This window comes from Medicago truncatula, chromosome 4 (genome assembly GCF_003473485.1).
Source record: "Medicago truncatula cultivar Jemalong A17 chromosome 4, MtrunA17r5.0-ANR, whole genome shotgun sequence".
Taxonomy (NCBI): Eukaryota; Viridiplantae; Streptophyta; class Magnoliopsida; order Fabales; family Fabaceae; genus Medicago; species Medicago truncatula.
This window is the reverse complement of record NC_053045.1, coordinates 30,580,234-30,600,969: the sequence shown is the minus strand read 5'-3', so window position 1 is coordinate 30,600,969 and position 20,736 is coordinate 30,580,234. Positions and strand designations below refer to the sequence as shown.

The 20,736-nt window shown below is 34.7% G+C and overlaps 1 protein-coding gene across 1 annotated transcript; it reads left to right on the top strand.

Moving 5' to 3' along the window:
• Window positions 1-232: 232 nt before the first annotated feature.
• LOC25492457 (tRNA ligase 1) lies at window positions 233-20,438 on the top strand. The gene is made up of 27 exons (XM_013600581.3): window positions 233-457; window positions 945-1,400; window positions 2,402-2,452; window positions 2,598-2,680; window positions 2,928-3,027; window positions 3,231-3,309; window positions 5,016-5,139; window positions 5,777-5,883; window positions 6,955-7,083; window positions 7,658-7,722; window positions 8,025-8,189; window positions 8,582-8,742; window positions 8,881-8,912; window positions 9,790-9,950; window positions 10,567-10,646; window positions 12,387-12,452; window positions 12,542-12,828; window positions 14,346-14,456; window positions 14,700-14,797; window positions 16,834-16,894; window positions 17,206-17,282; window positions 17,381-17,452; window positions 17,528-17,604; window positions 17,898-17,978; window positions 18,710-18,812; window positions 18,984-19,142; window positions 19,775-20,438. Exons 1-27 carry the CDS (start codon window positions 347-349, stop codon window positions 20,162-20,164), a joined length of 3,486 nt encoding a protein of 1,161 aa, XP_013456035.2. The 5' UTR covers window positions 233-346; the 3' UTR covers window positions 20,165-20,438.
• The last annotated feature ends 298 nt before the right edge of the window (window positions 20,439-20,736 follow it).

Below are 20,736 nucleotides of genomic sequence, written 5' to 3'. Positions count from 1 at the left end.
GTCAAAAACCTTGCAGACATATCAACATTCTATCCTTTAAACTAACAACTATGATTAAAAAAGATAGTGAGTTTTCATATTTGTTTTATTTTTCACTCAATGGTAAGATTAATCGAATGGTTGACATTCAACGCTGCAGAGTGAAGAAGAGGATCGACATTCCATCATACACATCATATCACATGACATTTAATTTAAGTCAATATTCCCATATCATGACATCAACATCTCATAAAACAAACAACTAGTCACCATTTACCAGGTCACCTTTGTGCAACACAGCACAGTGGACACACACTCGCCGTGTGCGTGCTCTCTCTATTTATAACCGTCTATCACCCCTTGAATGTCTACACCGCATCGATTTCTCTTCAATCTCACTACCTTCAATTCCAGAACCTTCTTTTTCCTTCCATTTTCGCACTCTCACTTCACCCTAACAATGCCTCGCAATCAGGTACACTCTTTCTTTTTCTTCAATCCGATTATTGTTCATCATAGATTTTGTTTCAACTGATTTTTTGTGTGAATTCGTTCTCCATAACCGTTCATCGGTGCTACTTTTGCAATTCAAAATGCGATACTGTTCAAATTGATGATGAATGCTGAATTCGTTCAAATTGTTTTGTGATTTTCATTACTATTTCATCATTCTCTTAGGAATTAATATTGTTGGAACTGGGATTTCAGAATTTGTTTACGATGTAATTGTTATATTCCAATGATCGATGCTACTTTTGCAATTCAAAATGCTATATTGTTCCATTTCATGAATACATAATATTAGACATATAATAGTTGGTTAGAAATTAGTTACACTTGTTAGGTTAGGAGTTAGTTTTAGTGCATTCCATTCCCTAAATTTATTTTCAGTTTGAGTAGTTTTTCTCTTCCATGGCCTCATCAAGATTCCTAACACATAATATTTTTTCTTTGTTTTGCAGCGAAGCAGCGGCCTTCATGGAGAACAAAGATGGAAAGAGAAACCAAAAACCGAACCACAAGTATCAGCTATTGGAGATGCTGAAACGGTTACTAACAAGCTTTCTGCACTTCATATCGGTGAAAATAGTGCGCAAACGAAGGTTCAAAATGTTAATAAGGTGGTTAATTCTCAAGGTTCAACGGCGATTTGGAAACCTAAATCGTACGGAACTGTTAGTGGAGGAGCCAATGTAACTGAAGTTGAAAGTACACCGGTTAGTAAAGCGAAGGTTGATGGTTTAGGTGGTGTTGCTGTGGCTTCGACTCAGAAAATTAGTAGTGGTAGTGTTGCTTTGAGCAAGTTATTTAGCGGTAATTTGTTGGAGAATTTTACTGTGGATAGCTCAACTTACGCTCAAGCGCGAATCAGAGCAACTTTCTATCCTAAATTTGAAAATGAAAAGTCAGATCAAGAGGTATATGATTCTTGTCTTGGTTTTTTCTGTTTTGGTTTCGTGATTTGAGGTTATATTGTTGAATTTTGCCATGTAAATATTTGAAGAATTTTTCAACTTTATAGCTTTTTTCTTTTATTTGTGTTGGATATTATCTTAGACAATCAAACACAATTTTTATGGAAGTTTATGTAGTGTAATAGTCTAGAGTGTTGTGACGTGTATAAAGTCATGATACTGAAGATTGTTTGTGAGAAAATTGTGATAAACGATTCTGAATCGCTTTTGCATTCACAGTTAGTTCTACAAGTATTTATAGAGTTTGGCATGGGTTAACTAACCGAGTCCCAGATATGGCCAACTAGCTGAAGTGTATAACTTTCTACTATAACTGTAATGACTAACTAATAGCTGTCAGGAGGTAAACAACTAGGACTTAACATCGATGCTATGCTACTGCATATAGGGTAATAGTAGGACGAAATCAACAATTCTAGAAAGGAACATTTATCTCTTGAAGTTGACATCATTAGTAATTTATGAAAATGGAAGCAATTGAATGTAATCAGATGTGTCAGTGCTTGACACGGACATGTGTCTGACATTGAACTCGACTTCCATCCGAAGTGTTGGTGCTACGTGTTGAAAGGAGTTATTTTTGTCATCAAGGATGTTAGCTGCAAAATATCCTTCCAAAATCTTTGCACATTAGCTAGCACCGGAAGTTCTCTCATGGATGAAGGAATTAGAGTTTTCAAGTGAAGACTCGAAGAGAATGATTCAGTAGACTCTAAGTGAATGATCTCAACAACTGCTTGGTCTATTGTTATACAAGATCTTAACTTCTTATATACAATATTAGAGTATATATATTTTTTTTACTTGGATGTATGAATTTGCTTTGTAGGGTTTTTGACTGAGAATTGCATTCTTCTGGATAAAGAAATCATTTTCTCTTTCCCGCATTTACCTATGTTTTGTAGTTTTGAAACATTACTTATCAGTATTCTATGTTTCTGCAGACAAGGTCAAGGATGATTGAGCTGGTATCAAAAGGTTTACTTACTTTAGAGGTATGGTGGTTGTAGTGTTGTATTTGCATACAATTTTGTAAGTTTTTTTTTTTTTTTTTTTGTGCTTAATAGATTACTAGTTGGATGATATTTGATTGGACCGATTTTCTGTGGTGGACTTGATTTTATTGACTTGTGTGTGCAGGTTTCACTTAAACACTCTGGTTCTCTTTTTATGTATGCGGGTCATGAGGGTGGAGCTTATGCAAAAAACAGCTTTGGAAATATGTATGCTCACAAGAGATTACGTCTTTCCTTATGTTCCCCCTTTTTATTTAGTGTGCACATGTTTTCTTTCCCCACTTTGTTGCAATTGATTGGTCAAGAGCAAATGGCAAATAGAATAAAATTATCAGAATGTTTTTTTGCTAGGAATATGATTGTTTTAGTGATCCATTTCTGAATGCATTTACTTTGTTATTCAAGTTAACTACTTTTTGTTGAATGCTGATCATACCATTTTTTTTCTGTGTAGATATACTGCTGTTGGCGTATTTGTTCTTGGGCGGATGTTTCATGAGGCTTGGGGAACCGAAGCTTCAAAAAAGCAGGCTGAATTTAATGATTTTCTTGAGGTGAAATTTAATAGCATCTTAGGTTCTGTGGTAGTGTAATCAAATGCATCTTACACTCGATTTAGTTCATGTGGCTGTTATTTGCATTCAATGTATAACTATAAATTGATATACTATAGTATTCTGTTGCTATTTTCATTTAACTTTGTTATTAGTTTTGTTCAAGCTGAAGAAATGAATATTAATAATATCTTTTATTTCAGAAAAACCATATGTGCATATCAATGGAATTAGTAACTGCTGTTCTTGGAGACCATGGACAGCGTCCCCTTGAAGATTATGGTAAAATTGTTTTACTTTTTGGTTCAGAAAAGTTCTTGTTATTTTAAACAGTATAATGTTTTTAGATTCAGTTGAAAACATGGCCCAAGGTGGAAAATATAATTCAAATTATTATCTTCGAAAGGATGCATTTACTTTATTACAACATAATTAGCCCAAACTTAGGTATAAAATAGACTTAAATATGTTTCTGGTCTCTATAATATACCTCTTTTTTTGTAGTCCTTTTGATTTTCTTGAACACACACCTATTATATATATTTTACTCATTTTGATCCTTGTCTTTAGCATTATGCCTGTGTCTGATGCATCATAAAACATCACTTTATACAACTTTTATTTTAGTCCTTGTCTCACTATTTCCTTCTCCCTTTGCCTTTCCCTTCCCATTCCGGCAGCCTCCCCCTCGCCCTTCCTAGATACAATGAAGTAAGACCGGCACAATAATGAAACACATAATAAAATAATAATTCCCCTATATTTCTTAAACAACGCCCTAACATTCCAAAACTGCTAGAAGCAGCAGCAAAAGTGACTAGGGCTAAAGAGAGAAAGAGGAAGGTATTGAGGGTGAGAAGGAAGAAGGGTTACCGTAAGGGGAACGGGATGCATAACTTCTGGTTCCACCCTAAACAGAGGGGAAATTGAGGGGATTTTTATGGTGGAAGAAAAAGAGAAACAGGTAGGAGACGAGAGAAGCGCACACTTAGCGTGTTTCTGCAAAACAGAGGTGGTTGAGAGCAAAAAAGAGGAAGGGCAGCCTGTGGTGATGGTGGTGCCATGATATCTAGAAGAAGCACACAGAGGGGAAGGTAGGTCAACCATGTGTTACCCTGGAAGATTGGTTAGTGGCTGCTGCAGTGGGCCATTTCAACCGCAATGGTTGTTTGCAAGTACCTATAATTTTGATGGTGTTGAAATGGGGTTTTAGTGGTGGTGAGGTCCGTAGTGGTCAAGAGCACGAAGCAACAAAAGAAGAAAGGGAGAGGGAGGAGAAAGATTGGGAAGGGGGTTGGGGGCCGACGTGGAAAAAATTAAGTGTCAATTGACATGTCATTTAGCTATCGGCCATGGGCCGTGATGATTTGGCCTTCCATGAGCCACCTCAGCAGTTAACAATATCATGCTAATGATAAGGACCAAAAGGAATAAAAAAAATATAACAGGGACAAGTTTGAAAAAAATGTTTGAAAATGACTAAAACGAAAAATGAGGAATGTTATAGGGACCAAGAACATTTTTAAGCCTATAAAATATTTAATAAAGGTCAAAGTATCTGCTTTTGGCTATTTTACATTTTAGTTTTGAATTGTAAGGAATATTATACAGATGTAAATTCCAGGTGTATGTGTGTTGTTATAGCTATGACTACGGATTTGTCATGTAGCGTGTCTTTGCTATAGTGTCTACATCTGCCTTAGATATTTCAGCAAATGCTGTATCTTATTCTTTCTGATGCACAATGTTCAATGTTAGAGTAATTGATAGAGCCATGGTTCACAGTTTTCTTCAGGACAGTGAGTTTAAAGTGGAATGGGTTTTTACCTAACCGTCCGAGTTATTTCTGATATATACTTATCTACTGATGTAGGAAGCCAAGAATGCTTCCAACTTCCTGTTATTTCTGTTCAAAGAGTGTTTCATTTAGAGTTTTGCATAGCATTATTTCCTATCATATATTCATTGGTATTTCTTGCTCTGAGCAGTGGTGGTTACAGCAGTCACTGAATTAGGCAATGGAAAGCCAAAGTTCTATTCAACTCCTGAGATAATCGCTTTTTGCAGAAAATGGCGATTACCAACAAATCATGTGTGGTTGTTCTCAACAAGGTGAACATTTAGTATATTTGTATGATATAAAAAAAAAATAGATGATATTTATCACTCAAGTCTCAACTTATAATAAATAACTCAAATATGATATTATTTCTTTTAGATCTGGTTTTTTCAGAGAATGTTGCTATACTGAAATGATCAGTGTTGTATTTGAAGCACTGGATGCTTATGATGCAGCACTAGTTTTGCTTTCAATATGAATACGTTTGGTTTATGAAATGTGGAATTTTATGTGATTAAAATCTGATGTGTTGGTATTATATTTCTTAAGTTCTTAGAGATTTGTGGTCTGTGACATCAGCTTTTCTTTTTATAATATATAAATATCATAGCGAAACTTTTTTACTGACAGTTTTTGGTTCAATTATTTGGTTGGTCTAGCCATCATACAAACCTGAGGCTTATTGCTATAAGGAATGTCAGTAACATGCTTCAATTAGATTTCCAATGACCATATAATAAATTTCTTTTGAGCTAGTTATTTATTATTTTATTGAAAGTGTTTGTCTTTGGCTATTTTATTTCAACGTTAACATTTTGACTTGGACTTTTATCATAGAGATCATCTGCTTAAAGTCTTAAGAATGTAAACTAAATTTGGTTTCATTTTCGCACCCTTATGTAAATGCAGAAAATCAGCCTCTTCCTTCTTTGCTGCCTATGACGCCTTATGCGAGGAAGGTACTGCAACTTCTGTATGCAAGACTCTAGATGAAATAGCAGACATATCTGTCCCAGGTATGAATGTTAAGGTAGCATTATTCATTTAATTTTACTTTGTGTCACATGCCCCATATATCTGAAGAAATGGTATTCGACAGAAAATGTTTTATTTTCTATTTTTATATAAGAAAATAGGGAGGGGGAATATTATTATTTATTTAGGGAGAGTGTGGAGGCACTTTACCATGCAGTCCCCAGTGGGTATTGAACTTTGTCCCTATGGGTTTCAAAGCTAGGCAGCTCTAACACCCACGGGATGATCGAAAATGGTTTAAAATGATGAATACGAGAAGAATATGTTATGAAAGACTCTAAAATGCATGTAGGGATATGGTGAATTTATATTACTTTTAGTAGTTTTATGCCTAGAGTCAAATCGTTTCGTAGGTCTTCTGCTCTCACTCCCACTTTCACTGCCACTGGGGGCTCAAGGGGATTGAGAGGGCAACTCGTGATTCGTGAACCTGATCAACATAAATTTAGCTGAACTGAAATGGGTTTGGTCTGTGTAGTTGATTCAGATGGAAAGGAAATGAAACTGGTCTAGGGTGGGTCAGGTGTTAGCTTAGGAAAGTTGAAATGTAATCAACTATCAACATGACCCAGTACATCTTTATTTTCAATAAGATTTTTTGTTTTACATTCTCTTTATATATCTTTTTGAAATTGAAGTTTTTGAATAAAATATAACCTGATGATTTGACCGGAATGAACTCAAACATGACCAAGTCTCCCTCCCCAAAAATAAAAAACCACTGAACTGAAGCTGGTCCAAACTGAAGGTTCTTGATTGGTTTTGATACATTCCCTCAAACCCGACCTGATTTTACTACTAACTTCCACCATGGACAAGCAATATTTTTCTGAAGTCGACTTCTGATTGTCTGGATATAATGCATTGTTTTGAAATTAAGTAGGTTTGTAGTTGTTGATTTCTTCTAGTTTTAGTTTCGTCTCACATGTTATAGTTTCAAATTTCAAAATTTAATTTGTGTCTATTTCTTGTCTCATTTATGCATTTAATTATCTTTGCATGCACTTTTTGTCAAATTCACGGCATATTTACATGTATTTTCATAACTGCAGGTTCAAAAGATCATGTGAAAGCCCAAGGTGAAATTTTAGAGGGTCTCGTGGCTCGTTTAGTGAACCACGAGAGTTCAAAGCAGATAGAGAAAATTTTAATGGAATTTCCCCCTCCACCTGCTGATGGAGGTATGCTTATTGATTCTCTAAATACTATGTTCTAGGCTCTGCTGTCTACTCTGATTTTCTTAGTTGATGCTTTGATGTTCATTACTATTTATTTATCAACATATTCATTTTATTATATGCTATGTCATCTGTACAAATATGTAAACTCCGTGTGTCTATGATGAGACCACACACCTTGTATTTATAATGGTTGTAGAATAAATACATTGAATGCTTAATTAATAAGCACAAGCTTAGGAAATTGTATACTATAGGAATAATAACAATCAATCTAAGAAGTTGTACAAGGAATATCTAAAGATTCTTAATTTTAACACTATGTTAGTTATCTTAGATAAGATTAGGTATGCCAAACCTTGGCATCTTTGAACAATTGTTTAGTTCAATGTTCCTGAAAATCCAACTTAAATTATAATTGCAAGTTGCAACCCATTATTTAGTTTAAGGTTCCTGAAAATCCAATTATAATTACACATAAATAGGACTATACTTTCCTGATACTCTGAAATGGTAGTCAAGATGCATATTGCAATTTAAATTTAAAATAATATACAATTTTTCCTTTCTATTTCAGCTGCCCTTGATTTTGGATCAAGTCTAAGGGAAATTTGTGCTGCAAATAGATCTGATGAAAAACAGGTACTGGGTGAACTATATTACCATGATCTAGAGTTGCGATATTGCAATTCTTGATGTGGATATGGACTCTCAATTTAGCTTATATTGCCATCTTGTCAAAATCTAGGAGAGACAGTGACTTAGAGACAACAGTGAAACCCTTTATAGCAGGAAGTTTGGGTCGCCCAATCCCTCTGTCTAGGGTGTTGTGTCTATCTGTTTCTCCAGTACAATGAAAAGATCATTTAGAAACAAAATTGGGTGGATCTGAATCCAGATGAACTTAAAGTAATTCAATATTGTGATTTGGAATGTTTCTGCAGCAAATGAAAGCACTTCTTGAGGGCGTTGGTAGCTCTTTTTGTCCTGATTATGCAGATTGGTTTGGGACTGATGCTGCTGATATACAATCAAGAAATGCGGACAAATCTGTTCTTTCAAAATTTTTACAAGCCCATCCCGCAGATTATTCGACCAAAAAATTGCAGGTTAGTCTAGACCATCATATATATAACCTTAATCATGGAAATATTTTAAATTCAAATCCTGTGTACTAAATTTTATTCATGTTTAAGTTTGTAATGTCCTTGGCTGGCATTTATTATATGACCAAATTACATATTTCATTTCTTCCTTTCCGATGAATTATTTCCCTGTAATATGAAATAGTATACTGGTAGTCTTTTCTTTCTAGATATTGATAGCTTCGAGTTACTATTATTTTCCTCATCACATGATTCAAAGGGTCTCCCAATTCTCAAGAAGCATCAGCAGTTTCATTTAAATTTACCTTGCATTTTAGTGTCCACTTCTTTTTTCCAAATGCTTTACTGTCTTTTAATCAGTTCATAGTTATAGCTTTGATTTGGTTTTGGATCAGGAACTCGTTCGGTTGGTGAGGGAAAAGCGCTACCCTGCGGCATTCAAATGTTATCATAACTTCCACAAAGTTGATGCCATATCAAATGACGACCTTTTCTATAAAATGGTCATTCATGTGCACAGTGATTCCACTTTCCGGAGATACCAAAAAGAGATGAGGTTTACTTTCCATATCATTTTTAACCTGAATAATCAGCTTGTTTAATTTTTTGAAGAAATCTTTAAGAACATATTCATTATTTTACATCATGCATTTCTTTGATACCATTTGAGTTATGACGTGTTTGGTACTTTCAGGAATAGACCAGGATTATGGCCACTTTATCGAGGTAAATATTATATCTCCTTCAATTTTATAGTATCCAGTTCCTTAGGCTGAAAATTGTAAGCTAGTGTTGTTTTTTTTTTTCCCTAGGTGACCATATATGTTGTTATCTACATGTAGTGGTCTCCCTTGCTATGTTTTCAGGGGTTAAGTAATTGAATTTGAGAGATGTAAATGGTTGTAGTTGTATTCAAAATGTGATTAAACAATTTAAACCTCTTCATGGAATACAGAGCACGTGTTTAAAAATTGAGGTTACATAGTGAGCAGGGAAATATTTTTTGACAATTAAAAAGTTCTTTAGACTAGGCAAGTTTCATATATTTCTTTGTCTGTGTGTGTGTGTTGTGGGGGTGGGGTGGGATCAGAGAAAAAGAATGTAACATATTTCTAAACCAGAAACAATCAACCTCTTGTTTAGTCCATATAGCTTGATACCTGAGTCATGGGTTTTGACTAGCCCAAAGTTTATTGGAAGTTACTCTGAGCTCAACTTGTGCAAATGTAATGAATACCTTAGTAATTTGCTCTTTGAAGCTCCAACAGAAAAGCGGGAATATGAGTTATTAATCCTGTGGATAATTTTCATAAACATAGGCATATTATATCCTTGGATGCTTGATTTGCAAGAACACTTAAAATTTTTGTTTCGAAGTTAAATTCCGAGGAATTTTGGGGACATGGAGTCTGTTATGTTTCATCCAACTATTACTCAAGTAGTTGTTTACGGTATGCTAGCTTGTGAAGTTGATTAGAATAATTTTTTTTAAACATGGCCAACTCATACAGTTATGTTGATAATACTGTATGCAAAACATATATGTTCTGCTCATTATTCTTTTTGATTCATACAAGTTTCTGTTACCTTAATACATTTCCAGGATTTTTCGTTGATATCAATTTATTCAAGGCAGACAAAGAGAAAGTCGCAGAAATTTCTAAGAACAGTGTAAATGAACGTGGTAGCAGTGGTACTGAAAAAGATGACTTTGCTGACGAAGATGCAAATTTAATGGTCAAATTGAAGTTTCTTACATATAAGGTATAATACATCCATGTTTGAAATCTCTAAGAAATTGCATTGTTAAAGTAGTTATGTATTTGTATGGCAATATACTACCTGTAGTGCATATATCACTTGTACTTTTTGTGATTATTCTGTCTTTGTTCTTTTCTGTGATTTTGAGTCACTTTTCCCAATACTTTTGTATCAAGTAAATCACCATTTTGATCCTCAAATTATAGTAAGGATCTGATAATTTAGTCCCATAAATATATGAAATGGAAAATCATCCCTAATTTTAAAAATTGCGAGTTAGTCAATTTAGTCATTTCTAGATTTTCATCAGCAGGATTATCAGTTGGGTTTGGGTGCAAGAGTGATGCTTTTCATGACGGGGGGACTAAATTGACCAACGATTTTCAATTTAAGGGATGATATTTCCATCTCATAAATTTAGGGAACTGAATCACTTGATCCTTACAATTTCGATGTGAAGTTATAGAATTGCTTTGAAATGTTTTAAAATGCCATCTTATTTCTCTTTTGTTACTAGGAAAGACTCTTGAATCAGTAATTATGTCAAATATTTGATACGGTTTATTTGTTCTTATTAATTTAATTCTTAGTGTTGTTCTTAATTGGATGTTTGTCCCAGTTGCGAACCTTTCTCATTCGAAATGGCTTGTCAGTTCTGTTTAAAGAAGGTCCAGGTGCTTACAAGGCTTATTACCTGAGGTAAGTTTCCTGTCTTGCACTTGATATCTGAAGTCTAGTTTCTAGAGGATGAGGTGTGTTATAGTTATAGAGTATTGGTTAGCTGCATATAATAATTTCATATATATTTTCCAGTTACAATTTCATGGTTGTTAGAATTTAAGAATGCAACAAAGTGAGAGAATTTGAGAGAAAACTAACTGTCCGAATATTCTCATTCTCATTATAATTGTTAAATGAATTCACGGATAGTTAACTGTAATTATACTTGATATATTTCCAGCCAGATTTGGCAAGCTGCTGTCAGAAGCTATCTACGTCTAACAGAAAGACGAGCTGTCATTTGACAGCTGTTATGACTAACAGAAGCTAAGTTGTAACTAACTAAAGCCATCTCTAACAACTGTTAATATGTAAGCAATTTATTCATTAACAGTTGTGCTGGATGGGTATGTTTGCCACAAAGCTTTTCAATTAGGTTTACAAAAGTTGTTAGTCTTGAATAGTGGTTACATCAAGAAAGAATGATTATTTTTTGATAGAAAGGCTTCTTGAATTTTGAACATTCCACAACTCTACCAAATTCATATGAAGAATATTAGAAGTCTATTTCTTAATTTGATTTGGCATTATTTTTGGTCTTAATTATTCAAAAGACATCACTAAAACACTAACCCTATATGATATTCCTAGACCCTTAATTACACAAGGAAACTAATCATGATAATTACTAGACTTCTAATCCTATCATCCTAATTAAATAAGAAAACAAATTATGAAATATGAAAACTAATTATAAGAGATAAAAAGCTGGTTCATTGAACCTGGCTCCCACCAGGGGTGGGTGGGTAGATGTACGTAGCTTTACCCTCACAAATGGAGAGTCTAATTCTAGGATTTGAGCCCAGGACCCCCAGATGACAAGGCGGGAACTTTACTGTTGCACCAAGGCTTGCCCTTATAAAATTAGTTTTAAGAGATAGTATAATATATTCAAAAGTTTTCTAAGATACAACCCAAATATTTTAAGATGTTTATATATTTTAAGAACATTGAAGTACTTTATGATGTACTCCAGTCCCTACTTTTGATAACAGTTTTATAAGTCATAAAAGTCAAGCCTACATTAATCTTAAATCTATGGCATATGGTAGGTATGTCCAATGGGATGGTTTCTGTTAGTTGAGGGAGTTAGTTACTGTTAGTTAGAGAAAAGGCTGTCAATAGCGGTAGCGGGACACAGAGCATGTAGTGGCATCCCACAATGTGCTATACCACTATCCAAGTTTTGGGGTCGGCCACACTGCTATCTAGGATTGAGAATCTAGGTTAGACATTGAACGGAAGTGCCTAGACAAGTCACAAAGTGAAAGGGAGAATATTAGGGGTATTTTGTCGCAACGTGAAAGGGAGAGAGTAATAGGGATATTTTGTCTAGCTGGTGAATGATTTTGGTGGAAAGTCTTAGGCTTTTGAAAAGCCGAGAGGAACAGCAACTTCTTGTATTAATTCTTCTTAACCTGGGTTCATCATTGATCCAAGGCTAATGTAAGGGAAGACTCACTCGTAAAGTTCCTTTTCTTGTTTCATTCTTTGATCTCTGAACCAGTATCTATCAGCATAATTTAGTATTTAGCGGCATAACTTGTTCTTGGCGTTGCCAATTTCGATATATTTGAAATTGCAATATATACTTATATGTGCTTGTCATCCAAGGTTGTAATCCAAACTATTTTTTCTTGCTTTGTTTCAATGTCACAGACAAATGAAAATATGGGGAACCTCTCCAGGAAAGCAGAAAGAACTTAGCAAGATGCTTGATGAATGGTAGTTCCTGAATCATTCTTCTGGATGTCTGCTAATTATTGTTTACTTCTCTGCTTATAGTCCTTGTTCTTCCTCCTCTCCGCTTGCAGGGCTGTGTATATAAGAAGAAAGTGTGGAAATAAGCAACTTTCATCATCAATATATCTTAGTGAAGCTGAACCTTTCCTTGAACAGTTTGCAAAACGTAGTCCACAGAACCAAGCTCTAATAGGTTCTGCGGGTAGTTTAGTTAGGACTGAAGATTTCTTGGCCATTGTTGAGGGAGGCCAGGATGAAGAAGGTGACCTTGCATCAGAGCGGGTAGCACCATCAGAGCCTAATATCTCAGTCAAAGACACAGTTCCAAAAGATGAAGGGATGATTGTATTCTTTCCCGGTAATTCTTTCACCCTTCTTTTGACATTCTCAACATTTATATTTGCTGGATCGTCATCTTAAAAAAAAAATAATGATCAAGAAATGTTCAATTACGTAAGTAGAATAGGAGAAATTGAAGCAAAATAGCTATTAAACGATTTTTTTAGTTTACTAGAAACATCAACATATTTATTAAGCTCGACGGAAATTTTATTCTTTTCCTAAAGATTCTCTCAAATAGAAATAGAGAACGAAGTAACTAGAAAAAAGCAGATTGTTCTAATACTCCTCTTCTAGAGGGATCATCTAAAAAGCAACGTGTTTTAAATGTATTCATACCGAAAGGCTGACATAGATGTTATGGGTCATTTTTTTTTTCATGTATTCCATCTATCTCTTAAATTATTCTGTAAAGGAGCTGAATGAAACAAAAGTTTCACGTTCAGTTTTGAATTAGAGACGTTCATTCATGAACGTCGACTATAAGTATAGACAATATATTAAGTGTGATCGTTAAGAATAGGTTTCCACTTATAACGTGGCAGGTGAAGCATTATCGAATATGCCTGCAAATTGATTGCTTGACTGCCTTTGTCTCTTGTGATGTTCAAGTGAACTGGAAACAATTTCCAGTTACTGTTTGATGAAATTAATTGAGTCAGGACTGGAGTAATTGATTGTCTCAGTCAAATGGGTCATTTTTTCCCTTCATGTATTCCATATATCTCTTAAATTATTCTGTAAAGGAGCTGACTGAAACAAATGTTTCATGTTCGGTTTTGAATTAGAGACGTTCATTCATGGACGTCGACTATAACCCTTAGCCTTCCAAGCTAATGATGCGGGTTTGATTCCTGCTACTCGCTTATAAGTTATATCCTATTTCTCTATATATTCTATTCGAATATATCTTTTTCTATTATAATATAGAATTCATTTTCTTACTAAATTAGTTCATTTTTTTATTTAGTTTTCGTTATTATAGAATTCCTATTTCTCTATTAGTTTTTGTTTGAGCAAAAAAGAGGTGCAACACGGGTACTTCCAGGAGGTCACCCATCCTAGTACTACCTATTTCTCTATTAGTTCATTTTAGTTTACTAGAGACATCAACATATTTATTAAGCTCGACGGAAATTTTATTCTTTTCTCCTTCCCGTGCCCCATGTGGAACAAGGTTTTGTAGTTAATTTACAGTTTCCAGCTGATTAGGTGACTATGTTTGTATCAATCAAATTTAAAGCTAGAACATATACTAATAGAAAATATAAGGGCTGTAAGTAGGTTATTGTGTTTGTAACAATCAAATTTAAGGAAGAACATATACTAATAGAAATTATGACTTGCTGGTGTCGCCTCATGTTTTAATGAGGCTTATGAAGGAGGTTTTGCATTAGTCTTTTTGGTGAACGATTGTTGGTGTGATTTAGTCATAGTTCTTTGTTTTTGATGTGAGCATTTCCTTTTCGGATGTTTTGTTTAGCTTTTATTGTGTGTGTCTAAAACTCATATCGAAGGGATTTTACCTTCTTCCAGGAATACCGGGTTGTGCAAAGTCTGCCCTTTGTAAAGAACTGCTAAATGCACAAGGTGGACTACTAGGAGATGATCGACCAGTTCATAGTCTCATGGGTGATCTGATTAAAGGTAAAATTTCTACCAACAAAGTTATAAATTGTTAAAGGACCCTAAATTGATCCAAATCAATATTATGCATCTCATTCTCCATTGTTCTTATGTACGAAAGTTGTAAAGATTGCTTGAATTATTATCTGTTGGTTTAATTTTTAAGCAGGGAAACCTTAAAATTGGGTTTCATAATGCCAATATTCTTGAATGAATATATATGTATACCAATAACTAATGTGTCGTTGTGTGGAATATCGACAGGAAAATATTGGCAGAAAGTTGCTGAAGAGCGCAAAAAGAAACCGAAGTCTATAATGCTCGCTGACAAGAATGCCCCAAATGAAGAAGTATGGAGACAGGTCAGTGCTCTAAATAATTTTTCTATGGCCTTTGGAATTTATTTTTTCCATCCCCCTCCGTTTTCCTTCTGTCTTGTTCCCCTTTCTTTTCATTTATGTATATTTTTCCCTGATTCATTTTACATAAAGTTTTTTAAAATAAAAATTTTTGTAAATTTTTGACTAGTAAATACTGATTATTAATTAATAATAGGGAAATGCTAAAGAGTGCCCTTAGGGCATTGGTTAAGAGAATTAAAATAGAAAAAATGTATTGGGAAATGGTGAAAAGTTGCGAATTTATCTTTTTAAAAGTAAAAAAATTGTTGATTGTAAACCTACTATTTTTGGTTTCCTTAACAAGTGCCCTTAGGGCGCATTTTAAGGGCACTTGTTAGCATAACCCATAATAATAATACTATATAAATAAATAATAATAATAATAATAATAATAGTCGTGTCAAAAAAAAAAAATTACTAATGATAAAGTCTATTATAAGTGATTATAACAATACTACGTAGTATAGTAGACAACCTGGGATAGCAGTGTGGAGCAGGGGCGAATGCTTGTTAAAGAGAGGGGTAGCTATGGCTACCCCAAAAAAAAAAAATTATTGAATTTGTAGGTATATTTTTATGTTTAGCTACCCCTAATAATATATATTTGGCTACCCCAGGTTCGATTTTAGATGTAGTCATTTTTTTATGACTTTGGTTACTTTCGGGTGGCCACCTCATAAAATTATTGCTAGCTTCGCCGCTGGTGTGGAGTGACGAGTGACAGACACAAAAAAGGAAGAAACCACTACCGAAGATAATAGATACAAAACGACTCGCATAAAAACTAAAGAAACTTAGGCATATCCATCCGTCCTTAATAATAATATATTGTAGTCATAACTCACAGAGGATGGGGCGCACAGAAGAACGAGGTACTGCAGCAGGAAAAGGGAAAGAAATTACAGTAATGAAAATTAAATAAGAACAGCAGCAGAACATAACACAACCATAGATGAGAAGATCAAACTGGAGAGGGTGAAATAGCGGGATTGGCTGGAATACCCCTAGGTTGCCTAAAAACAGCAGGGTTTATCAACAAAATGGCGGACTGCCTAAAACTGGAGCATTCTCTGTGAAGCTCTCAAAAGGGACTTTCACTGAAATTTGCAAAGTGTGATGGTTACTAAACCGTAATGGCCTTTTGATGTCAAAAGAATAGGGAATCACAAGGTTATCCCCCAAAAAATGTGGGAGAACACACCAATGGGAAAATGTAGGTTTTTGTACCATACTAAAGTACAGCTGTGGTTTCAAGCCATGTGACCTCATCAGCAAACAAGTACATGACTAAATTTCTGTATAAGGAATTGTCAATTCATTTTCCAAGTGTCCAGTATGAATAGATTAGTTTTAGTGTGCGTGCACGCATGTGCATGGTAGAGTGAAAAAGAATTGGGGAAAGGAAGATTGTGCCATTTCAAGGTCAGGGCATGTTCCTGTTACAGCGTATGGTGGTGTTAGGAATTTTCCTTCAGAAATAATAAGATCCTAACGAATGTACTGATGGAGCAGGAAAAGGAGAGAAAAGAAGAGATATCTGGAATATTTAATTGTCAACGGAAAAAACAGCAGGAAAGAACAATGGTAACCGAGTAAGGAAGGGAATATGCCAAAGAAACACTCCTTTTTATACTAGAGAAATCTCTAGTCAATACAATGATTTCTCCACCCACTTTGTACAAAAGAGCCTCTCTATTTATAAGCTGCTAACTAACTATTAACAGAAAACTAACTTACTAGGGTGTGTTTTCGGCCCCAGTAGTATTCCTCTTTTTTCTATAATATTCCCTCACAAAACACAAATCCAGCATGTGGCTCCACCTGCCTAACCGGTGGTATTTATGAAACTTAAATTATACTCTGATTTAAGAGAAATCACTTGCTTTTTTGTATTTGGTTTATTAATCTACTGTAAAATCTTTCTTGTCTCTCTATTATCTTCGGTTCATCTACTTATTAAAATTGTTATACATTAAAAATACTTGTTATATATGCAGATAGAAGACATGTGTCGCAGAACCAGGGCATCTGCTGTCCCAGTTGTGCCTGAATCTGAAGGTTAACTTTGTTACCAATCCTGAAAATGTTTTGTCTTAAGTATATAGTTTATGTCATTGTTTTATTAGCTAAGGAGTCTTTTCTTCACTACATTAAAATCAAATTCGAAGAATCTGAATTTCTGAATGCACTGTTTGCTTAACTCGAGTGAATTTAGTGTTTATTTTGTTTAGAAGCGTGAAGCAGATCTTGCTTGGGTTACACTAAGAAGTGACAGCTGTAGCATGCTATCTTTTTTTTCAAGGAAGGAATTGTCTAATTTTAGCTTCATTATCATCTCAAGTTTTCCTCTTTTTTGTTTTATTGTGCAGGAACTGATTCAAATCCATTTTCCCTTGATGCATTAGCTGTTTTCGTGTATCGTGTGCTTCAACGAGTCAATCATCCAGTATATATACTTTGTTTTTCTTAAACATGATCCCCAATCTTGAATTTTTTTTTTATTACTTTTCACTAACTTCATTTGAACTTGTCAATATTTTGAAGGGGAGTCTTGACAAGGCATCTCCAAATGCTGGCTATGTGCTGCTAATGTTTTATCATCTTTATGATGGCAAGGTATTATGCTTCCTTTTTTGCTACTTAATTTTTTATTTTATTATTTTCTAAACTAGTTTTTCCAATGCTTTTCAGAGCCGCAAAGAGTTCGAGGGTGAATTAATTGACCGTTTTGGGTCACTTGTGAAGATGCCCTTGTTGAAAAATGATAGGTACTTTCATCATTTCATGCCATCACCAGCTCAGTGTTTTCATTTTATTTTATTTTCTTTCGTTTAATGTTTGAAAAACAGCCTGGTAGTATTTACACTGTATTTATCTATATTTTAGTATTGTTTCATTCACCATAAGTATCCAATGGAATTTATCCCTCCCAGATCCAAATGTTTTTTTTTGGAACACCCAGATCCAAATGTTATCCTTGTACAATATGGACAATCCTCATTACTTGAGCTAACTTTTTGGGTAATATTACTTACTTTTTTGTGCTTCTTCCACTGTGCAGGAATCCTCTTCCTGAGGCAGTGCAGTGCATTTTGGAGGAAGGAATTGATCTATATAAGCTTCACACTAAGAGACATGGAAGGTCAGTTTTATGGAATTTACTCGTGCAAAGTGAATATTATTATGTTATATTTTTTGTTTTGAATTGTATTTACTGTTCAGTGTGTAGCGAACTTTTAACTGTTATGACTACAACTGCAGCAATAGGATTTGTGATTTTTGCATCTCTATCTCTATTTATTACATATAAAGCATATGCTGTCCCACCATATACTGCACCCTTGACTGACAATGAGAGAGAGTCTTGAACATACAGTTACAACTTGAAGACAGCAAAATGCCACCAAATAAAACTGATAGTAAAAGTGCCAGAACCTAGCTGCAGATCACCCACCAGTACTTCAGAAATTTCAAACGAGTTCTGACAACTGTCTTTCAAACTTCAGTGTGTGATATATTCTTCCTTATGTTTTTAAGTCAGAAAGGCAGCCGTATATAATTCAATTATTGGTCAAATCTTGTTTTGAAGTGTTGAGATTTCCTCTGTCGATTATGAGAAAGTCCAAATCTCTGATGCTGTATGAAGTATAGCTTTACCCACCCCAAAACACTGCTTACAATCCACTAAAATATTCCATCCAATGGTGGTCATGTATTCATAATTGTTGTATGAGTGACATGTAATATCTATTGTATGGATGACAACTACATGGAAACTAGCTTTGTTTATTTTAGCCTCCTTGCCTTTGAGATTTTTGGTGTGAAGTGAAAACTAAGAAGTTGACAATCTTAAATTTGGCATTATTGTTATAGGTTGGAATCTACCAAGGGTACATACGCAAAGGAATGGATGAAATGGGAGAAACAATTGCGGGATATTCTTTCTGGAAATGCTGATTATTTTAATTCAGTTCAGGTTAATATATCTAGCATTGTTTTTCACCATAGTTTTCCCCCCTCTCTTTTATCAGCCATGTTCATTTAACAATTGAATAACATAGGTTTTGGCTAGGTAATGCTAGTGATTATTTTTAAAATCCTCAATTATGTTATTGACTTCTTTTCTTTGGTCTCAAAACATCTTCAGGTTCCATTTGAGTTCGCTGTCAAGCAAGTGTTGGAGCAATTGAGAAACATTGCTAAGGGAGATTACACGCCTCCAGATACTGAAAAGAGGACGTTTGGTACCATTGTTTTTGCTGCTCTCAGTATTCCAGTTATAGACATTCAAGGTGTCCTAAACAATGTAAGTGAAAGTTATGCTTTTGCGCTTGCATTCTGTTCTCTATTACTCAATATGGTAGTTGAAAACCTTACTATTGCCCAGATGTAATTGACTAGTTTTTAGTTACGGACAGTCATAATGGCTTGGCGAAACAAATTAAAAGTAGACAAGCATATATAATCCAAATTTTTAGAGAAGCTTTCAAATAAAATGTTATGCTAAGTGGTTTAGTGGTTTCACAAGCCTATAACCGGTCATGTCTTTGAGAGACTTGTCTGTATGAGCAATTTTGCTATGTAAAAGTTGGTTGAGTTATGCAGTGTAGGCTGCAGGATGGAAGCAATGAGAATGCTTCTTAATTAGTGTTGCCTTTCAGCAAACATTTTATTGTCTTTTACTACTATTGTTTTGGGAAGAGGCTTTGTTACTCTGTTCAGTACTTTCGAAACATGCCATGAGATTACCCGTGCACACGAGGTGCGCACACACACACACACACACAAGAAGGGTTCTACACGTACATCACCCTTGATTTTCCTTGTTCACAACTCCCCCAAATATCTTTTTTCCCACTTGTATATCCAAAATGGGTTTTCATATCCGTATAGCCTAGGATTTATTTAACAGTATGTAATGCAATATTATGTTTACAGTTGGCCAAGAATAATCCGAAGATTGATGAATTTTTTAAAGACAAGAATTTAGATAAGCTTAATCGAGCTCACTTGACTCTTGCACACAAGAGAAGTCATGGCATAAAAGCTGTCGCTGATTATGGTCTGTGGCTGCATAAAAAGGCACCAGTGGAGTTGACGGCACTGCTCTTCTCAGATAAAATGGCTGCATTTGAAGCTTTTCCTGGCTCAGTGGAAGGAGAGAAGATAGTTCCAAAAAATGCGTTTCCCCATATCACCTTGTGGACTAGTCAAGGGGTTTCAGCCAAGGACGCCAACATGTTAACACAGTTGTTTGCAGAGGGAAAAGCAAATCGGATTGACTTCAATCCTCCTATCAATGTATCTGGCACAGTTGAATTTTATTGAGTTACTTTGGCTGCTCATCCTTCTAAAATATTACAAGATTGCATGCTTTACTCATAAAGATTAGTGTAGTAACAAGAGAAAATAATGGCGAAAGTTTTTTTTAGGAGCCAACATTTTCTCCTGAGGAGGAATATTGTATATAAGCTGTTTAGAAAGCCGAGTATGATTTAACACCTATCATGACCTGGTTTTTACCATGAGGTCCATATGTTCACAAACATTAAATAAAATCATTAGATATTATAGTTTTCAATGAAACAATTCAAATTCCTTACCGATAACTGGCTAACAAGTAACAAATAGTCCTTCTGAAAGACTAACCATGTAACTAAAATTGGTTGGAATTGTTTTGCATAATCATCAATTTATTTCACTTTAAATTGAACCAAACTAACTCATTCTATCTTAATCTATATCTGTTGGTTTTATCTTTCACATTCTCATTCTGAATTATATTGAATAGCAGAATGTGGTTGTGGTACGTAACATTTTTCTTTTTTTGAAAAGGTACACAATTCGTTCTATCTCAACTACAGAATGTTCTCTGTTTGCTTTTTAATGTGACAGATATG